Source organism: Hydra vulgaris, chromosome 15 (assembly GCF_038396675.1).
Source record: "Hydra vulgaris chromosome 15, alternate assembly HydraT2T_AEP".
Taxonomy (NCBI): domain Eukaryota; kingdom Metazoa; phylum Cnidaria; class Hydrozoa; order Anthoathecata; family Hydridae; genus Hydra; species Hydra vulgaris.
Genome location: NC_088934.1, coordinates 19,693,027 through 19,717,500, shown reverse-complemented (window position 1 = coordinate 19,717,500; position 24,474 = coordinate 19,693,027). Strand labels below are relative to the sequence as shown.

General features: G+C 24.9%; 1 protein-coding gene across 1 annotated transcript in view; it reads right to left on the bottom strand.

Moving 5' to 3' along the window:
• LOC136072037 (katanin p80 WD40 repeat-containing subunit B1-like) overlaps positions 1 to 24,474 on the bottom strand; it is a 60,048-nt gene that overhangs the window by 15,348 nt on the left and 20,226 nt on the right. The window contains 8 exon segments of the mRNA XM_065820003.1: positions 212 to 271; positions 345 to 398; positions 1,386 to 1,475; positions 1,590 to 1,650; positions 1,763 to 1,834; positions 12,148 to 12,263; positions 12,592 to 12,675; positions 20,553 to 20,594. Of these exon segments, the coding sequence (XP_065676075.1) occupies positions 212 to 271; positions 345 to 398; positions 1,386 to 1,475; positions 1,590 to 1,650; positions 1,763 to 1,834; positions 12,148 to 12,263; positions 12,592 to 12,675; positions 20,553 to 20,594 (579 nt within the window).

Sequence of the window (24,474 nt, the reverse complement as noted above, 5' to 3'; positions counted from 1 at the left end):
AAAAATTTTTTTATTCAAAAATGTAGTATCAATTTATTGTATAGAACACATTTAGGGGGTGCCATCTGACATTTTCAAAAAATGTTGTTTTTAGAACCACCCTAATATATATGCATGTATAACATAATAAAAGTTATCATGTAAATATTTAGAGTTGTATAATCTTACTAGTATAAAATATTTTCATGATTTTTAATTTAAAAAATCTTACAACATCAATTTTTTCAAAAGGTGGTTGCATGGTACTCCTAGAAATGATTTCTTCCAAATCCTAAATTCCCCAAAAAATTTCTTTTAATACTTAAATTAAAAAAAAAAAATTTCAAAAATAGAAATATTCTAACCAGCATGTTTGCAACCCAAACAGATACATTAGTAGATTGAAAAGATGCACCAATCTAATAAAAAATTATCCTTTATAAAATATGCATAAATCAAATGTAAAATCAAAAAATATTGTATCATAAAAAAATAAAAAAGTAGAACTTCTAATGATTTAGTTACATATATATAGTAGTTAGTTAAACAATGACAGTGCAGGTGAGTTTTTTTTTAACTGATTAAAAAAAAAAAAAAAAAAAAAAAAAAAGAAAGGATCTAATAAATAGATAATGCACACACTGTACCAATGCAATCTTATAACCTTATATTAAAATATAAAAGTAATCTAATCTTTTTAATAATTTAAGAAATATGCTGTACCTATCTTACACTGATTACGATAGATAAATTAACACTTTGGCTATAGTAAAGTAATTTTTTGTTGATCTTTGAGCTTTTTACTTAACTTTAGGCAAGAGGTAGCTATGCTAGTATTTATATAACTATTTTAAATTGAATGATATTTTTTAGGATTTGATATGTACGTTCAGAATTAGGTACACTTGTCCCTTACTCCATACGAAAACCTTTACAAATTAAAAAAGAGCAACATTTTTATTATACTTTTCAATATACTTGTTGCCTGATATGGTTTGATTCAGTTGAAGTTCCACTTTATTTAATTAAAAAAATTAATTTGAAGTTTCCAAACAAGCGATGTTATTGAACTATAAGTGTGATTTTGTTTGGAATTAAGGAAACTTACAGTAATTAAATCAAATATTTTTAAACATCTATAAAACCTCTTTTTTTTCCCTTTTATAAATGTCTTTTAAAAAAAAAAAACTAAAAACTATAAAAAAACACTAAAAACTATAAAAAAACACACACTAAAACCTATAGAAAAAGCTAAAAACTATAAAAAAATGATTTTCAGAAAAATACCATATATGAAGTAAAATATTTTACTAAAAATGAAAAACTTTAAATTTATCTACGTTATTTAATATGGTAAAGTACTGTGAACTACATGAGGAATACTAAAACTAATATGTTAAGTCTACCAGTTGGTTGGTGGAGAAAGCCATTCCTGCAACCTTGCCCCAACCCAATGTTTGAGCATCATAACAACAACTTGGTTCCCATGCATAAACCTATTTAAATGAGTAAAATTGTATTACTTTTACAAACATAAGCAAACACCTAACTTTTGTTAAAAGAAAATATATATAGATGTATGCTAAAAACAAAAAATAAACAAACAATACCCTAAGGGAATCAAGCCCTCCACTGAAGAGACAGGAACCATCAGGATGAAAACAAATAGTTCTAAAAAAAGTATTTAATTAAATTTCTTCAGCAAAAAAAAAAAATTAACTATAATAAAAAATACTAAAAATAACAAAAACAGGAAAGCAGAAATTTATTTTTCATAATTCACCTAACAGCGCTAGCTTCCACATCAGTAGAAGAAACTAAACCGAATGTTTCCAAGTCCCAAAACTTAACAGTTCTAAAAATTAAACAAGATGTATTTTAACTTAAAAGATATAAGGAAATATAGAGATAAAGAGATATCATATGTAACTGAACCTTAGGTATAAGTATGTAATTATACATATAATAAAAATATAAAAAATTTTATTTAGTATACTATATTTGATATAATTTAATATTCTTTATAAAATATCTAAGTTCTATTGTAGATTTATAGCATATATATATATATATATATATATATATATATATATATATATATATATATACACACACACATACACACAGTTAAATCCCGGTAAGTCAAACACCAGTTAGCTCAAACTTTTGTTATCTCAAATTGCTTCATTTGATCCCTTGAAATTGTCTAATTATTATGAAAATTCTCCGGTCAAACCCCGGATTACTTGAACTTAGTTAAGTTGTGTTAATAAAAATTTAATTTTTTAATTTTTATAACCATTTTTTAATCCACTTTTATAAAATTTCTTTGGTTAAATTGAACTTTTTGTATGGGAATTAAAGTAGTCTTTAATTTTTTTAGAAGTCATTCCGTATAAAACATAAATAAGAACAGCCTAAAATTTTCTATATTTTTTCGTTGTATTTAGATCTGAATAGAATAGATCGTTATCAGATGTAAATAAATGCTATAACAAAACTGTTAAAAAATAAATCATATTGAAATACTGTTTAAAAAGCAGCTTGGTTTTAAGAAATTTTTTAATAGAAGATCGCTAACTTTTAGACACAATTTTATTACCAAATAATAAGGATGTCATTGTGTTGCTGAAACAAAACTTTTTTCAATGTTATCTTTTGAGTCTACAGCTTAAATACCTAACTTCTACTAAAAAATTTCATGCTTTTATTAGTTTAATGATGTATATTTAATGTTAATACTATAGCATTGAAAAAAGAAAAATCGCTTTATATCTCATATAAGGCAATTTTTTAAACTCGAAATAATATCTCACATCAGCCAAAGTTCAACTAAACAGGAAATCACTTTGATCAAACATTCAATAAGTCGAACTATTTTCCTTGGTCCCTCGGAGTGAATGAACTATATATATATATATATATATATATATATATATATATATATATATATATATATATATATATATATATATATATATATAAAATATATATATATATACATATATATATATATATATACATATATATATATATATATATATATATATATATATATATATATATATATATATATATATATATATATATATATATATATATTAGCCAATTCCATAATTTTTTTTCAACAATCAATTTTCATGCGGAGTGGCTAATGAGTGGCATAGAGGTCATATTTATATGAAATTTTTATTTATTTTTTCTAGATAGAAGTATTCGTGCCGATTGTTCGAAGTTACGCTTTTTATGATTTTTCACTAAATTTAGAGCAATTTCTAAGCATTGGCACTAATAGATTCTGATGTCAAATCCAGTTGATTTGTTCAACAATATTTTCTTAATGTGTTCCTATACCAAAAACACTGTGCTTAATAATTTAAGAAATATGCTGTACCTATCTTACACTGATTACGATAGATAAATTAACACTTTGGCTATAGTAAAGTAATTTTTTGGTGATCTTTGAGCTTTTTCTCAGTCATAGGACAAATTTTATGATTTTTACCTCATTTTGGTATCAAATGATGTTTTTTTTAAAAATACTATTACTGGAGCCTTGGATCAAACAAATCCAAATCAAAAATGGTTTCCTTAAAAGATTGGGTAAAGGACTTTCTATTTTTAGTGTAAACAAAACTAGATCAAAACGTATCAATGTGATTCAAAAATATATTCACATTTTTTCTGTGGTTTTTTTTAGGTGCTGCAAGAAGACCTAATCACAGTCGCATCACAGAGCACCATGAGCATTGAACTTGAAATTTATGCTTGCTTATGTTGAAAAAAAAAGCCTAGAGTTTGTATCGATCAGTGAAGGATCCAGAATTTTTTGGTTTTGAGATAGTTAACACACATGGCGCAAACTCCGAAAATTTTTATGTTTATACTTATGTCAAATAATGAGGTATTGCAAAATATTGCCATGATTGGAGGCTGGGAACAAAAAAGTCCTAAAATTTTATTCCCTCTGCCCCAAACATGAGAGCAACAAGTTGGTAAAATAATTTTTTGCTATTCTAAACAAAGTTTATACTCATCGAAAAATTTTAAGTTTCATAGTATTATCTCTCAGCATTCATAATTTATAACCATATAAAGTTTAAACCCCCTCAATTTGAGGGGGTTACAAATTTTATATGGTCACAATTTTTGAATGCTTAGAGATTGTAAAACAATACTTAAAATTTATCGATGTATATAAATTTAGTTAAGAATGGCAAAAAACTATTTCATTAACTTGCTGCTTCCACATTTGGGGCAGGGGGGATAATATTTTAGGGCTTTTTTGTTCCCAGCCAATCCATTGCAACTTTTTGAGAAGCATAATTTTTTGTCACATATAGTATAGTATGTCTATACAAGTATAAACATGCAAATGTTTTTATACTTGTATAAACATACAAATTTTAGGATTTTTTTTTGATTAAAAAATGCTGTATCCATAACTGCCACAGATCTCTTGTTTCTGAAGCAAATTTGCTTCAGAATTCAGCATTTAAATGCTGCAAATGTACAATAAATATTTATATACATATAAATTTTCAGCTTATGACAAATATCTCAAAAAAATATGTAAAAAAATTTTTTTTTAATGTACTTTTAAGGTTCAGAGTTTGCAGTTAGGTATCGGATCAAAATTCAAATTATTAGAATCATTCAATAACGAGAAAGCAAGAAAGCAATCGCCGTAGCTAGCTTCTTGAACCCACTCTTTTTCTTTTTTTAATAGTTCTTTACAAGAACTCTTTATTTGAAGTAACTTAAGAAGCTTCTCATCACATGCTCTACATTATCTCGAAAAGTTTTTACTGTAAGCACAGCAAAATAAATTTTTTATTACAAAATATTTTTCTTAAAACAAAAAATACGTTTCTTGTTTTAAGAAATAAATATCCTACCCTGCAATTTATTTTTAAAAACAAGAAATATATTTCGTATTTTGAGAACTAAATTTCTTAAACTATGATAAGTTGTTAGCGACTTTGAAAGATTTTAAAAGTTTTGGAATTAATTGTATCCAAAAGTCTGAGGGAGTCTCATCTGGAGGCATTTTTTCAAACTACAACCTAGAATATCAAAAATGAACCAGTAGTCTGGTGAAATATACAACTCAAGACCAAGTGGCTGGTCTTTATCAATAAAAACTGCTTTCAGAAGGATTTCAGTCTTGATTCTATCTGTTTTTACATCTTTTTGGACATCTGTTTGTTTTTAAATACAGAACTTTTTACCATTATTATATTGTGACCTCCATCAAAAGATGGTTTTACCATTATTTGAATTTCACCTCTGCAGCAGGCTCATTATACATCTCCCAATAGTCTTGTTTATCTTAAAGGTTTAAATTAAAAATAATGCAATGTAGATAAAATAAGATTTAAAATGACACTGCTAAAAGCTTATTACATTTAATTTTGACAAGATAAAATTAAAGTGCTATTTCTATCGATTTCATTTTTACTATATTTCTACTGATTTAAAAAAAAGTCTGTTATTGGAAAAAAAAAATAGGTTTAGAGTTATTTTCATTTAATTTTACATCTCATTTTAAACCATTTTTCAAGGCATAGTTTTTAAACAATTTGTTACTTTATGACATAAATTATTCTTAGAAAATAAGACTAAAATATCAAAACTTATGAAATTAACTTTTGCTTTAAAAATTGCAGAACCAGTAGAGTTGGAGGTAAAAAACTATGATGCCCTGAAAAGAGAAATGTAGACAACCATTCTATTGATCTCTTTGAGTATTTTATTACTCAAAATAAAAACCTGCTAGATTTTAGAGTAATGCAACTTAAATTTCATAAAATTCAAGGCATGTGAAACAGCTCCATATTTGTTAGTTTTCACCTAATGGTCTGATTTTTTCCCCCATTTGTATATATTTTTTACAAATATATACTAATGTAAACAATTTTAAAATTAGAAATTTATACATTTTGTTTTTTGCAAAAAGGTTATATAAAGTGAAGTAGTTTTATCTTTACCATACTATTTTTTAACCTTTTATGGTTTTATGATATAAATAGTTGACTCACCCGCTTTATAGATTTATTTACGGCTATGGTTATATGACCATTATTCTTGATAACCTCCTGCCATAATGTCTCCAACATTATGGCAGGAGGTTATCAAGAATAATGGTCGGCCAGGAATCTTAGCTAATCTAGTATAAACCCCTTTTAAATAGCCAGGGCTTGAAGTGAGTGACATCAAAAGCATATAACAAATTTCTAATTGCTATATATTGGGCCTCAACACCATGTTTTTTTATTTTCACAACGAACTTGTGCATTTTTAAAATACCACCAGTTAACAAAAATAATAGTGATAAAAACGCGCACAATCGGTATAGAAAAAAACCTTTCATTATTTGTAATGGCGTTTTTATATAGTTAATGATATGTAAATTTCTATTTGTGCCCCTTGGGAATATTTTATGACACTCCACGTATTAAAATTTGCTCATGAGAGTAAAAATAGGATGGGCATATATATATATATATATACATATATATATATATATATATATATATATATATATATATATATATATATATATATATATATATATATATATATATATATATATATATACACATACATTAGCCAATCCCATAATTTGACATATACTAGTTACATAAAATGACATATAATAGTTATAATGATAGTTATAATGCCTTCTTTTTTTACCAAAGGAAAAGCTATTGGGTTTTAAAAAAACCCAATAGCTTTTCCTTTGGTAAAAAAATAGCTGGGTCATGAGGGCAACAGTAATATATGGTTCTAGAATAGCTGTAGTTGGGTCATTTCCTAATTTCTGCAAATAATTAGTTGCAGCAGATTTGTATTGCTGAAATATATCCTCTGGGAACGTGGAATCCTTTAGGAGCATGCCGCTATCCGGAGTAAGTACGTTACCTTCCTGTTCCGTTAGCTGTATAGCACCTCCAACCTTTAAGTTTCTGATTAGGATGAATTCTCCTATTTGCTCAATTGTTTTTAATAATATATTTGTGGTGAATAGTGTTTCAATACTAACCACAATTAAAATAATTAAGATTTTCAACCATAAATGTAAAAAAAAAAAAAAATTGTACAATTTACATTAACTTTTTTTCTAAGACATCTTTCTCAGTTAGACATTGACTTGACAACTGATTCTAAAAATTCTAAATTTTTTTTTTCTGAACACCCTTAATATATATATGTGTATATATATATATATATATATATATATATATATATATATATATATATATATATATATATATATATATATATATAAATGTATATATATATATATATATATATATATATATATATATATGTATAAGATTACTAAAGTTTGGTATAAATCTTTACAATGTCTTATACAATAGCTTAATTAATAATCAGATAGCATTTTTTTCGAGTATAAAGCTATTTTTAAATTGAGTTATCTTTCTAGTTAAATTTAATATATATATATATATATATATATATATATATATATAAACACACACACATACACACATACATTAGCCAATCCCATAATTTTTTTTCAACAACCATTTTTTATGCCGAGCAATTAATGAGTGGTGTAGAGGTTTTAGAATTTTTTACATACTTTGTGAATAGATTCTGATGTTGAATCGAGTTAATTTTTCAATGATATTTTCTTTATGTATTCCTGTTCAAAAAAAAAAAAAAAAAAAAATCTGTGCTTTTCAATTTAAGAAAGAAATAGTACTTATCTTTCACTGATTACAATAGATAAATCAACTCTTAGGCTATTGTAAAGTGATTTTTTGTTATAGGTACAATTTTTTGATCTACAATTCTGGTCATTTCTATTCATGCTACAAACTTTATTATTTTCACCTTATTTTGGTATCTTATGATATTTTTTTAAAAACATGTTATTGGAGCCTTAGATCAAACAAATCCATAATGGCTACCTTAAAACAATGGATAAAGGATTTTGATCTTTTGTTTTAAACTGAACTAGACCACAATGTATCCATCTATTTCGCACACACACACACACATATATATATGTATATATATATATATATATATATATATATATATATATATATATATATATATATATATATATATATATATATATATATATATATATATATATAGATCTATAGTTTGTTGGCTTTGGGAAGAGCGGAAGGAAAAAAGTGATTCTTACGCCAACACATACGTCACTTTTAATTACTTTTGACTCAAAGTCAAAACCATTAATTTAATTACAAATTAATTGTTATATAAAAAAACCACAAAAACGCAAATTTAATTGACCAGACTGTTTTTAAAAACATTCTGAATGTTTTTAAAACATTCTGAATGTTTTTAACAGTATAAACAATGTTTTAATTTTTATTTTTTTTAATAAAATGTTTTTATTTTTATTTTTTTTAATAAAATGTTTTTATTTTTATTTTTTTTACTGTAAATCATGCGCGGAGTGTTGCTACATCGACTATCTTATAGCCTGACTCGCAAGGGAGTGCTGCTACATCGACTGACAAATAGCCTGACTCGCAAAGGAGTGCTGCTACATCGACTGACAAATAGCCTGACCCGCAAGGGAGTGCTGCTACATCGACTGAGGGTTTGGTTGGGGCAGGCAGTCATTCATTATTAAAAAAAAAAAATTCCGGTCTTGCATTTTAATTTTTACTTTTTGTCAACAAAATATGGAAAAAACTTTCGGACAACATCTAAGGGTTCTATATATATATATATATATATATATATATATATATATATATATATATATATATATATATATATATATATATATATATATATATATATATATATATATGTATATACTTTTATATATATATATACTATTTGTGTGGTTATTGTAGGTGCTTTTAGAAGACCTAATAGTTGCATCACAGAGCACTGCAGAAAAGAATTTAACTAGTAAGTTTACACTTGCTTCATGTCAAAAAAAGGGTACAGTAGGCATCGAACCACAAATCTCTTGATTCTGTAGCAAACGTTGTAACCATAACTGATTGTCTGCTTTAAGTTATGCATATATGTATACATGTTTAAGGGCTAATGCCACCCAAATCTTTCCAAGGGCTACTGGAAATAGTGTTTTAATGCAATTGAGTCGCCTGGCCAGGTGACTATTTAAATTGGTTCATTTTTTAACTTATTTCTTAAATAAAAATTACTCATTATTTAAATTGATTTTTTTGCCGCAATTTGCATTTATACATTTAGTAATGTTTTTGCCACTTAAGGTAAATTTGTTCTTTAGTTTTCGAAAGACTATTATTTTTTTATCAATGAAACAGCTTTAGATAATTACATATTAATCTAACGTACAATAAAGCAACATTTTTAAAGTCTGATTTTTGAAGTTTATTTTCCTTTTTTTTCCTTAACTTAGGTCATTCTGCTTAAATTAGAATGCCGGTTTTTGCTTTTTATAAAGTATGAATGAAAGTTTCAAAGTCAACTGCTAATAATTAGCAAACGTTTTAACGAAATTAAATTATAAAATTTTTTTATGTTAAAACGCTTATTATCAAACGCTTTTAATTGAATAATAAACTTTTTTTATTTAATTTCATTAAAACATTTGTTGAAAACGTTTTGTTTAAACAATATAATGAAAATTTTAATAAACAAATAAAGTTTTGTTATAAGCTCTATAATAGTAAACATTCCATTGTTATATTATTAAAAATAATTTAAATATAATGATACATTTTTATTTTAAAGAATAACTTCAAAAATAACTTTGATTGAAATCTATTTTATCTTTCCATTATCGTTCAAAGTTTAATTACAAAAGAATTTTTCTTTCTCTCCTTAAAACAGCAAGTGCGCAATAAAAATACAAAGATGTTTAAAACGCTAGTTCAAAAGTTTTCAAAAAAACTTTTGATAAAAGTGGTTAAATTCATTTAAAGTTTAATTATATAAAACATGACGCAAATAAAAATACTAAAACATTTTTAACGCTACTTTATAAATGCATCAATAGTTTTCTTACAATAAATATATTGCATCGTAACCGCTGGAGCTAAAAAATTGCTAATAAAAACATCTTTTTTATAATTTAATATTCATCAAATATGAAAATACAATTTTATTCCTAGCGAAAATACACACTTTAAAAAGCTCATATATATATATATATATATATATATATATATATATATATATATATATATATATATATATATATATATATATATATATATATATATATCTATCTATCTATATCTATATCTATATCTATATCTATATATATATATATATATATATATATATATATATATATATATATATATATATATATATATATATATATATATAAAATCTTTAGCTTAGGACAAATATCTCCAGAAAATATGTAAAAAAATAATTTTAAATGTATTTTTAAGGTTCAGAGTTTGCAGTTAGGCATCAAAACAAAATTCAAACTATTAGAATCATTCAAATTGTTTTGAGTTATTGACTCATAGTCAATAGTGACAATAGTGAAGAAACAGTTGCTGTAGCTAGCTTCATGTTTCCATTGTTCTTCTGTTTTAAATGTTTTGCAACAAGACCTATTTTTGCAAATCCGGCCACAGCAAAATTATAAAATTTACAGGGGTTGATAGCCAGGGCTACAAAAATATTTATAATTCTTTATATATTATAATTTTATACTTATATTTAGTATTTATTAAATACTGGCATAAATTTACATATTTTTAAACTCTAATTTACTTCCAACAAGGTTGCAAACAACCACTATTAAGTTATGAGTTAATTTAAAATAAAATATGTGTTAAAAAGCTAGGAAACGGTTAACTTAAGACTTAAAAAGTTCTAGGTTGTATAAAAAAGTAAAACATGAAGATAGGTAAGAGTGATAAGGTTTTTTTAATGTGCATGGAAAAAATCTGGAATAATCAAGGTTTTTATAGCATGAAGGGACAGATACAGTAAAAGAATGCAATTTGTTAAATAAGAAGCCAAGCATAAATAAGTTTTGGTTTTTTGTAATAGCTCCTTTAAGCATTGACCGTAATTAGAGAAACAGCATAAAAGAGGAAGGCTAAAGCCTGATAATGATGATGATGATAATGATCGTTTACTATTTTAATGGTTTTACTATGATTTCACCTCTGCAACAAGCTCATATTCAATAAAATGCCCTTAAAAACTCAAAAAATGTATAAAAGTTAAATTTTAAAAGAGTGGCACGAGTATAAATAGTCATTCAAAATAAAATTAAAAAAATTTCATGAAGAAAACAATACCTTGGAACATTTTATGACACTCTGTGAATTAAAATTTGTGCATGAGGGTCAAAATGGGATGGGCTAACACACACACACACACACACACAGATATATATAACTATGGCAACTAGCATTTGCATATGTTCAAAATTTTAATTCCTAAAAATTTTAGCATTTATATAAAATAAAGCTGCTAAATACATAAACAATAAAAAATCTTAAAACACAAAAGCTCAAGACATAAAGACTAAACCGTATTAAATATATAAAAACTATATTATATTAAGTATATAAAAACTGAAAAAAAAATTTTGTATATAGTATTAGTATTTTTTCAGTTTTTATTTAATATAATTTAGTCTTTATATTTTGAGCTTATATGTTTACAACATTTTTTTAATTTAAGCATAATTTCAAAACTTTAAAAACATAAACACTAAAAATGTTATAAACATAAACACTCAAATATATATTCAAAACACAAAAAAATTTAAAAACTTGAATACAAAAAAAAAAAAAAAAAAAAAAAAAAAAAAAAAAAAAAAAAGCACTTTTATGTCACCTACAAAACAAAACAAAAAAGTAAAAAAGTTTAATTAAAAAACAATTTTATTAGTTAATCATTTATTTGTAAAAATATGAAAAACTTTTCACTCCCTTTTACTCTATTTAACTTGAAGGACTATTATGTTGTTTATTATTACTTTTTATTCATCTTTTTTTCATCCATACAAATACATTTTGCTAAAAATGGAAACAAATTTTTTTAATTGGCTGTGCGCCTTTGTATATGATTACATTGTGAAGAGCATTTTCATTTACAAACACAAATTTATTGAAAACAATCAATATAAAAATGAAACTAAAAACAAAACAACATAAACATTAACAAAAATAAAGCCAATACCTGTCAGAAGATCCAGTAGCCACTAAAAATTCTCTCGGGTGAAATTCAACACAGTTAACAGGTCCAGCATGAAGAATAAAGTCAGCTAGTAGCTTCCCGGCATTTAAATCCCACAGCTTAAAAAAGAAAAATATTTTGCTTTTCTTTATGTAAATTCAACAATAGCTTTTCAAATAGTTTTTGAAACATAACAGTTTTTGTAACTTAAAAGCTTGTCATCAAACGATTTTTATAAATTATTAATGCAATATAGTTATAGTCATGTAGTGTTTATAGTTTATATATACAAGTCAAAATAACAAAAGATTTTTTTAAAAAAACAACATTAACTACAATTCTTAATAAAACTACAATTGTTAAAAAAATTTTTCCCTGCACATTAGTTGATAAAAATAATTGCTCAAATCCCATTTGTATGCCTACATATTGTTAATAAAACCTTACTTTGACCATTCCATCTTCACCGGCTGATATGACCCATCTGCCGTCAGGACTGAATTTCAAATGATTTATTGCATTAGTATGACCCTAAAAAAAATCATACATAATATGATCTTTAGTCACTATACAAAAGTTGCACCATAGCATTAGGGTGAGCAAGAATATCAGAATAACTGGATTAATTTCCTGATCTGGAAAGAAAGATCTGGATATAGATCAAAAATTATTAATAAATTGGATATCCGGATTTGTCTCTGATTTTCATACTTATTTAAAAAACAATAATTTTATAGGTAATGGAGTAAAATAAATTTATCTTTTATCTTTTTGTCAATGATAATAATCATAACAGAATTAAATGTTTATAATTATTCATATAGATTAATAATTAACTTAATAATAATTATTAATAATCTAATTTAATTAATAATAATTATTATTTTAATTATATAGATTAACTTTGAAGTAATTAAGTCATTTTTTGTTTTCTTTTTTTAATTATGTTTTTATTATAGGTTTTTTTTGTTATTATTTATTTTATCATTAATATAATTGAATATTTTTATAATTTCCTTAAAGATAAATACAATACTCAGTTATAAATAAATATATTATAGGGCTGTTATCAAATAAATAATTATTTAAATAATCAAATAATTTTATTTATTTGAAACTGTTTGAATAATTTTTCGGTTATTTAAATAATTCAAATATTAATAAATTTTGCGCACTAAACAATTTTTTTAAAAATAAGCAAACTTAAATTTTTTCTGTCTCTCTTTTCATTTGAGTTCTAACATTTTTTTTACATTTTATTCTCGCTTGTTCAGCCAACAAAGTCAATTTGACACTTCTTGTCAAATTGACTTTGTTGGCTGAACAAGCTGTGTGGTGGCGACATAACTTTTCATTATCAATATAAACAACATAATAAATTTACTTTTAATTTTGTTTAGAAAACATAATAAATTTAAATAAGATTCTAAAAATGGCAAATCAGTGGATCATACCAACTGAAAAACATTCTGAAGATTGGAAACATTTTGATTCATTCAAATGGTTCAATTTTCAAGTGCAAGTATTGCTCTTCAACATTTCAAGCAGCAGCCACAAGCTCGATGATTTATCATCTTGAAAAGGTTAAAGATATTAAAATTATAAAAATTTTGATATTGAAACAAAAATTAATTGAGTAGTTAGAGTTACTGCTGTTGTCTTGGAAACTCATACAGCTGTTGTCTTACTGATTCACCTAAGGTTGTTCTCGCCAGACTTGTTGCAGTATATCTTATTCCAATTTTTAAGTTGGAGGAAAGTATTGCTATTAAAAATTGCTGGACACCATAAAAATTAAAAATTCCAAGAAATAGACATAGAAAGAAAAGTATACTTGATTTAAAAGATTACGATGATGAACTAAGTAAGGAATGGCAGGAAGAGTTGGGCAACAAAGATGTAATTGAATTGGCAGACAATCTTCGTGGAACTATATTAAAAATTCGAAAAAATTGCTATGTTATTTTGAAGATTTTTAACCAAAAACGATATTATTCAACAACATTGCTTGGAAAACAACAATCAATGATTCTTGACAGAAAGACAAGATAGAATTCTTTGATCAAAATGCTTTCATGATATCTAAAGATAAAAAATGCTTTAGATCCTGTTCTTAATGACCTGTCTGCTAGAGAATTAATACTCACTAAATCATAAGTTAATCTCATAGGAGATTTAGCTGAGTGTCTAGAAATAAATTAATTTAGAGCTACTGCTCTTTGTAAAAAAGATGTTAACGTCTTGACAAGTGAAAAGGTTTTTGAATTCATTCTTTCAAAACCAAATGAAAAGAAATGTGCTGTTGGTAAAGATCTTTAGTGTTAGAAAAGAATCAATTAGATATTATTAGATATTTAGACAACTCAAATTGTTACGATAAAATTTCTAAAAACTTAATTCTTTATTATCCAAAAAACAAGGAGGATCTTCTGAAGATAGCAAAAGATTTATATAAAAGACTTTTTTTTAATATAATCTATAATTTAAAATAGTTAAATTCAGCCCTTTCTTCTTTGTCACCTTCATCTTAAGAATTAAATAGAAAAAATTATGATTTTTATTTAACTTATTACAAACTAATAAATATTAATAATAATTTATAATTAATTAATACTTATTAATAAATTTTCAGTAACTCAGTGATTAAAAATGTTTAACACACAATTTTTTAAACGTTTTCATATCCCATTTTCTGAAATCGCACATTAGAAGTCTGACGAAAATCTAGAAAAGGTACTAAAGATGCGGTGCGCTATCTTTTTGTGAATTTTTTCTTGAACTTTTACATCTCTTTTTTAAAGAAAGGCAATTTTCATGAATTTTTAATGCCCTTAATAAAAAACTTAATAGGGTAGATCAGGGTAATATGAGCATACTTAAAGATTTCTTAGATGTAAGCAGTAAAGTTAAAGTTGCTATGTATTTTTTGAATCGACTTTATGTGGTGATTACAGGAATCAGTACAACTAGCGTAAATCTATATGCAGTAATTAGCGGGTATCATCTAATTAAAACGCTGTTAAATTTTTTGCGTTTTTAAAATAATATCATCACGTATGAATGCATCTGTGGTGCGAAATTTTGGTGCTAAAATAATGAAATTAATTTTTTCATAAAGAAAAATATGTTTTATAAAAATCCAATCCTTTTTGGGTTGAAAAACAATGCATAGAAATATTTTGTTTTGACTTTATTTAAAGATGCCATTTTTGTGTAATATGAGCATGCTCAAATTACCCAGTGATTTTCATTGAAATTACCTAGTTTAAAGTCCTAAAAAAGTAGTGGTTTTAATTGGTTTTTTGAATAAAAATAAATTATAGTAAAACTTTTTAATATTTTAACAATACTAAATATTTTTCTGTAATTTAAATCCAAAAAAATTGAATTTTTATCGTTCAAAGGTTTGAGTTGATAAAATTGAAAAAAAAACGAACTAATTTTTTTTTTTTTCTTGCGGAAAACATAGTAGTATTGTTTCAACAAAAGTGGCTTAAAATTTGATTTTTTAATGATAAGTTTTGTTAATAACGAATCATTATATTCCAAAAATTAGTTCTAATTGTCAGGTTGGTATTTTTTTATTTAATTAATTTTTTTTTTTGTTGAGCTTATATAAAGTGCTCATATTACCGAGTGGTCTGGGTAATATGAGCATTTTTGTTACTTTTTTAAAACCTCTGTGTTTTTAAGAAAAAATTTTGGGTGCCCAAATATCTAAGTGGATCATGAGAAGGGATCTCTAAATATTGTTTATTCGCAAAAATTTTGGATCCAGCTTAATTATTTTTGAAATTATTCCAATTTTTGCTTAAGGTGCTCATAATACCCTAATCTACCCTATATATATATATATATATATATATATATATATATATATATATATATATATATATATATATATATATATATATATATATATATATATATATACAGGGCTCAATTTAATTTTTTGTAAAGTCCTGGACAAAATGTCTGATCAAAATTTGTTTGGGTCGGACAGTGCCCGATCAAATTTTTAAAATATAACTTTTATGGTTTTACGAAACTGAGTTATGCAATTGAAATCTGTGTCATGTTATTCAGTTTATTTAACGTTAGTCTAGTGAAGTTTCTTTCCTTATTATTTAGAATATTTCTTTGCAGATTTTTTAAAATAAAGTTCAATATTGTATATTTTTGTGCTGTTATTTTTTTAGAATTTGATGACGAATATTTTGATGTTTTAACAATTTAAATGCAATAAAAAATTGTTACGCTATGAATAACTTGATATTTTTATGTTATGAATAAATGTTATTCTTTATTTTATGAATTATGTTATGAATTACAAATGTTATGAATTACGAATGTTATGAATAACTGTTATTCTTTATTTTACGCGAAGGCTTTAAATAAAATCAAAATTTAATTATAATGATTGTTTAAAACAAACGCATTATGCGTAAATTAAATGTTATATTAAATTTTTCTTTTTAGTAAGAATGCATTTTTATGACAATTTTAAACATTTAAAACTATTATTCTAAATATTTTAAAAAATCTTTTAAAGATTATTTTTTTAAGTTATTTAAATATATTACTTTAAATTATAAGTTAAATTAAATCTTCCCATTATTTAATTGCTTTATTTATTTTTGTTTCTATTTTTACAAAGAATTGTTTAAAAGTTTTTTTTTTTTAAACTTGACTTACTAATCAAAGCATGAAATGATTAAAAATTACTATTTCAAATACAATTAAAAAGGTAACAAAAAGTAATTGCTTCAAGTTATTTTAGTGCCACATTAAAGCTTATTTTTTTCTTTTTCGTAGGAATTGTTTCGTTTATTCTTTAGTTATTTCAATAATAAATAAAATTTCAAAAACAATAAAATAAAAAAAATAAAAAAATATTTTATTTTGTAGAACTCAATTTCTGTTGGTCACAATGTTCGATTACTTTTTAAATTGATCGGACAATCTGAGGTTTTAACTGGACAATCTTAGGTTTTAGGTTTTAAATTCTAATTTAGAACCAAAAATGTCATTTTTAATTGAACTACTTTCTTTTTAATTTTGATATTATTCTGTTTTTGATTATTTCTATCTCATTTCTTTTTTATTAATTTTGAGCTTAATTATAATTAATTAATAATAATTATAATTAGCATTTTCGATATTATTCTATAATAAGAGATTTTGATATTATTCCATCATTTTGATACAATTGCTCTTTTTCAATTTCGAGCTTGTTTCATTTTTGCGATTTCGATACTCTTAATACTACCCTTATTGAAATGTATTTGTTACATCAGTAAAAACCAGGTCATGAAAGCATGAAACTAGCAACGTTACATTTTTTCTTTTGTTGTTTGTGAGTTGGCTTCCTAAAGTTTCAATAAACAATACATATAACAAATAATTATAAACAGTAGAATCCCGTTAACTGGGACTCTGAAGAGATTTATATTATGTCCAACTTATCGAATTGACCAAAGTTCTACATATGTCAAACTTTTTGAAAATGTACGACTTATGGAGGTTAGGAGACTTAGTATTTTGAGTTTTTATGTTATAGTTTTAATTTTTAGTTTCGTTGAACTTCATCTTTTTTAACAAATAGACTTTAATATAGCTTTTTAATAAAGCTTAACCGATTCAAAGATACCAGTAAAAATATTTAATTTGTTAAACTATATTTGACACAAAAGTATTTGATATTCGAACATTTTGAATTTTATTTGATGTTTTTGAATTTTAATTATAATAGCCATTAATAAATAGAATGTGATCTGCACAAAATCGAAGCTAAGTGAAACTTTAATTTATATTTAAATTATAAGTGAAGTTTTTAGTCAAATGAACCCAATAAAACTGTATGAGTTAGCAAATGGTTTAATTTAAACAGGGTACGATTAAGCAGATAATATGATAAAGTTCAACAAGATTAAAAAAAAAACAGCGTCACACTGAATTTAACTTTTAAATAGAAGAAAGAAATCATTGGCTCTCTTGCACAATTTTTAACTTAACTTATGCATGACATACTTTATAATGAATATAACTTTTTTATTTAATAATATGCAAACTCTACTGTTTAATTGACTTCAGCAAAAAAATTTAACCAAAATTTTTTTCTATAAAACCAATTTATAATTTTCTCCCTCGCAAGTTCTTCAGATGAGCGCGATTTTTTTTGTAACAAAATTAGCTAGCGCTATTTGTTGCACCTGGAAGCCCATTTACAGGCATGCTTCATGTGCAGAGTGATCACTCCTGCTTCATCACAAAGTCTGACATTGTTATATTGGTTACCAAAATTTAAAGTAAAGGGATATCTTTAGTTTTTACCATGCACCAATTTACTTTGTACTAAAAACAAATATTATTATTGATCCCATAATTATTTGAACTTAATATATATTATTTTGAATATTTAAAAAATTTTTCAATAGTTATTTTTTATCTAAATAATTTAATTTGTTCATTATTTAATCAGCTCTAATACATTATCTAGGTGCTTATTTTATTTATATATTTATCTTCATTACTATAGAATATTGATGCTAAAACTATTGTTTGTGCTAATGTATTTTTTAAAACATATGGTTATGAAAATAGCTGTTTAAATTTCAGTTTTAGCAGGATAAAACACGAAAGGCAAATTATACATGCTAAAAATATAAGAAAACTTTTAAAATGTTGAAGCCAAATAAACTAATGAAGATAAAATTGAATATATGTATAAAAATGAATAATATGTATATATATATATATATATATATATATATATATATATATATATATATATATATATATATATATATATATATATATATATATATATATATATATGTATATATATGTGTATATATATATATATATATATATATATATATAAATATATATACATATATATACATACATATATATATATATATATATATACAGGGTGTTAGCCAGGAAAATATTTTTATCGCGGTTTTGCAATATTGGGAATATTTATTGTTATTGTTCAACAAAATATTGGGAATTTTTATTAATATAGTCCTATTACTTAACAAAAAAAAAAAAGGTCAATGAATTTTGGGAATTTTAAACACATTAATAATTCAGTGGTATACATGGTGCCTTCGAGCTGGCTAACACCCTGATATATACATATACATACTTGTAAAAAAGCTCAGACAATCGTGGGAAGAATCAGCTGATGCTTTAAATTAGATTTTATTATTATTTATTGGTTCTAGGACATAATTACTACATAGCCCGCTATATAGCTACTATGCATTCTGCTACAAAGCTTACAGGTACTACATAGCCTGCAGACTACCCGATGATACATAGCCATGATACAACATGCTACAACATAACCTGTCACATAGCTGCTACATAGCACACTTGTAACTACTTCCTAGCAAGCTCATAGTTACTACATAACCTGTGTCCCGCAACATAAATACATAAGCAAGATTACATAGCAATTACAAAGTATGTAGCCCACTACATACTTATGCAGTAGTTATGAAAAAACAAAGCAACTTGCTACATGCCACCTAATATTTAATATATAAAACAATACATTTTAAATATATTTTCATAAAATATTTGACTCTACTGTTAGTAATGTAAAAACAAAAGTTGCAAAAGTAAAAAAAAATTAAATTAAATACATTGCTTAATTTTAGAATTATCAAGTCGAAAGTTATCCAGGTTAATTTAATTTCTAGGATAGCCCGCACAACTGTGAGGAAGAATTAGTCCAAATTTTAATTAGGCTGTAATTTTTTCATTCTTTTTAGATATATCTACTGCATATCTGTTATATAGCTTTTAAATAGCCCAATATATATTTACTAATAGCGGTCGGGGTACCCGCCCACTACATAGCTTACAAATGCTACAACATAAACTGTTATATACCTATTATGTAACCTGTTACGTAGCTACTACCTAAGCATGTAGGCTGCTACATATCTATTTATAAAATAAAATAATACAATATTTCTTAAACAAATTTAAATAAAATATATTACACTAGTTTTAGTGTTGTAAAAGCAAAATTTGCAAAAAAACAATTTTAAATAAAAAATAATAATTTTAAATAAATCAAACAATCATAAATCTTTATTAAATTTTTTATTTTTATTTTTTTAAGAAAGATTATAAACAAAGTTTTTTTTTTTTTCTTTTTAATGTAACAGAATTTTTTATACTAATCTCATTTTATATCTCAGTTAGGTTCAAGACACTTTTGGAAAATCTTTAACAATGCCATTAACAAAGGCAAGTCTAACATTTGATCTCTCGTATATGTCTGAAATCTCTCCAAAGATTAGATACTACTCTATTACTAAAAATTACATACTAATAAAAAATATGCCAAACCTGCAATTTTTCATAGAAAAAAATTGATTCCAATTTACCTTGTAACTGACAATACAACCTTTTCTACGAACATCCCACAACTAAAGAAAAACACAAAGAAATATACATATACAGACACTGGTTTTTACTCACATCACCTTATGATGCAAATAAAAGTCCATACAAAATTTTGGTTTTAGATTCTAAAGATTGAGTTGTGGGGTGTTAGAATTATTTTATAAGATGTTTTACAACATATGTTTATAAGATATATGAGAGTGTGGGGTTTGTTGCTATTTTTGTAAGCACTATTTGGCAAGTGGAGTACAGTTATAGCAACACAGTTTGGCTCAGTAGTGCTGGGGTCGGGGCAGTGTGATGCTAGTTAGGTAACCTAATAAGTTTCTTAAATAGTTTATAGAGATTTATGTATATATAGAATACTATATGTATAGTGTATAGTATGTCTGATATGCATAATAATGATATAACAAATTACTTTTCAGGTTAAAAAAAAAGATTGAGGGATATTGAGATTTTACAGAAAAAAGCACAACATTGTTAAATAAATTCACCTTTTATATTTTTATTGAAACTATTCATATACAATATACTATCAACTTTTATTTTATTAGCTATGCTTATACTATTTTTTAACCTAAAAAAAGATTTTTAACTTAATTGGTATACATTTTGAAAAGATCATAATAAAATAATTTATCTTATTTATTAATTATGCAGTTATTTAATTTGTCATCTATTTTTTGTTTCTATATTTTCTTTTGTGCTTAATGCATTTTGTATTATTTATCTCTAAATTAAAAAAAGATGGATAACAAAATACTTTCTTTCAAAACTGTTTATATAAATATTTTTATTTTTAGTAGTTAACAAATAGTTCAGACTTAAAGTTTTTCAAAAATTAAAATTAAAATTTTCAGAATTTAATTTTTGAATGTTAACTTATATTACACTGTAAACCACAGAGACCGCCAGGTTTTATGTCGTGGCATTCAAACCAAATCCTTATTATGTAATAGTGTTACCCATATTATTTCAAAAAAAATTATTTCTGAAATCAAAAAGCGTTGCTATCATACAATTTTAGATATAACTATATTCTAAAATTGTAATAAATTTTTTATTTTTTTGCCGAATCTCAAACTTAAAAAATTGAATAAAATTTTTTTTTTATCATTGGAAACCGCCAAAAAAAATTTAATTCAAGAGGTTTTATAATTTATTTCATAACATTTATTTTTTAATATAATGCACCCAAATTTATACATCTTTAATAATTATATAATAAAAATTTTAATAAAAAATAAATTTTTTTTGAACTTTTATTTTAACTAATACTAATGCTATTATTAGATAAAATTTTACTTAATTTACCTCCTATTTTAACTAAACTAATATATTTTCTAGATGAGAAAATTTGGTAGTTAAAAGTTTTAAATTTCGGTAGGTTCAATCGCCTAATCTAATTGCTATTAGTATTTTTTTTTGAATAACTATGAATTCTACTTGTTGTTGTTGCTGGGAAAAGTATGGCTAAAGATAATTAAAAAATATAAATAAAAACTTAGAGGAATAAATTCAGCTGTTTATCTTTCCGCGATATTTGATGAAAAATAAATGCTATCCATCAGTTATTTGTTCTGTGTCCAGAAGAAATCTTTATATCCTTAAAACGAGGGATTCGCCTTGTGGTGAATGAGGAACTTAAGTAGCTAAGGTATATTTAATGATGTTTAAGTCCGAATTTTTACTGTTCTTACTCCCTTTTTCATAAAGCTCTTTTATATAAGTTGAGTTGAAAGTTGAGGTTCTATATACTTTTCTTTTTAATTTGATGTTTAATATAGGTTGAGTTGAAAACTCTTTTGAGGAGTTCTTCCAGTGCCAATGTCACTCTTCAAGATGAGACAATCAATTTACCTGAATCTGAATCAAGCTTATGTTCTTTTTTCTATACATATATTGCACTTGGTTATCCTCATAACTGTGCAGTGACTAATATTATTTCATTAGCATTACTATTAGGTTTTCTTCAAGCTGAGCAGGTAAAAAAAGAAGTTTTTGGTGATAGTACATAAATACTAACTAAAAAAGTTATATTTTAGTACAACTTATATTTAAGTTGCTTCTGGAATCATAAAAAAGTAAAATGGCTTCAGAAAATTTGACTGATGATCTACTTTTTGTTTATCTACAGGAGAAAATCCTCTTAAAGTCACAATTGGCACACCACAAAATAAAGCAAAAAGAAGCTCTATCCAGCAGCTTTCCCTCGAAATAATTAAGCAATTACAGGTTGTGCTAGAGCTGTCAAATAAAAAAACAAAAGAGATGGTTGCTACTATACACAAAGGTTTAGGAAGTAAACTATCCATAGAGCCTAATATTTTTGGTTGTCTTTCTGAATTAGAAAATTATATTTCTAGTTACTACTATGTACAGAAGTGTGCATTTGTTGACAGTATAGGCCATGTAATTTCAAGAGATCTTGTATATGTTCAAAATACATCAGATTTTGTGCTAGACTTGTTAAAATTACGTGGTTTGACCCAACTTCAGCCTTTATAAGAATTTTATTGGATGGCCGTGGTTCATTTTTAAAAGTGATTATCAATATCTTTGATTGTCATAAGAATAATGATGATTCAGATGAGTTTTTGAATAGTGGTGTACAACGATCACAGTTTCTAGCTATTGTTGAAGATATTCCTGAATCTAATTATAATTCGAGGCAAATTATAGAAAACTTAAATTTGCAATGTGTCAGTTTTTATGTTGCTTTCGACTTGGAAATGCGTTATTTGGCTTATCTGGGCATTCTGGGAAAAGAGCTTGTTTATGGTGTGAGGGAATATTCATATTAGATTCAGGGACAAAACAAACTCTCAGCAGTATTGATTATTGGTACAATAAGTATTTAGAAAATAAATCAGTTAAATCATCCATGAAAGACTTTATGAACTGTATTAATCCTCGAATTTTGTATATTGATCTAGATCCTGATACTTTAATTGAGCAACTAGTTCCTCCGCCTGAACTTCATTTATTAATTGGTTTTGTTTCATTGCTAGGAAACTTTTTGTTGAATGTCTGGCCCGGATATAATGATTGGCTGAAGTCAAAAAAAGTCATTCAAAGAGGCTATCAAGGTAGAGGCTGGGATAAAAACAATTCAAACAAAATATTAGAAAACTTAGATTCCCTTGAAATAAAAATGTTAGAGTCGTTTACATGTTTGATTCCAATTGTTCAGTGTTTAAAAGATTTTCATAATGTAAAAAATAGTTGTTCTTCTAGCAAATTACAACCTGGCTTCAAAGAAGCAATAACAAATTTAAAGAGTTCATTTCTTTCTGCACAAGAGGTTGCATTAAATTTAAATAAAAAAATTAATACAACATGGAAAGTTCACATTCTACTGTGTCATGTACAACCGTATGTGGAATACCATAACCAAGGATTAGGAAACTTTGCTGAACAATGTGGGGAATGTATTCATGCAAAGTTTAAACCAACATGGACTAGATTTAAGAAACAAAAAGATCATCCAGATCATGGCAACAGGCTACTATCAGCAGAGGTGGATCTTGGAGCAAAAAGAATTTAATTTTGATTATATTTATGTGTATATTTGAACTAATATATATATATATATATATATATATATATATATATATATATATATATATATATATATATATATATATATATATATATATATATATATATATATATATATATATATATATATATATATATATATATATACACTATAACATATTTATGTGAGCATTTGTTCACTCTTTTGCTTATATAATTTGATACAGGTTTTTTTAGGAAAAAAAAAAAAAAAACGTATGTACTGAAGCCCCTGGCAGCAGGCTATTTCAGTATGACGTCACACTGTTCACCTAAATCAGCAGTATGTAAGTTAAGTTAGTGTATTCTACATATAGAGTG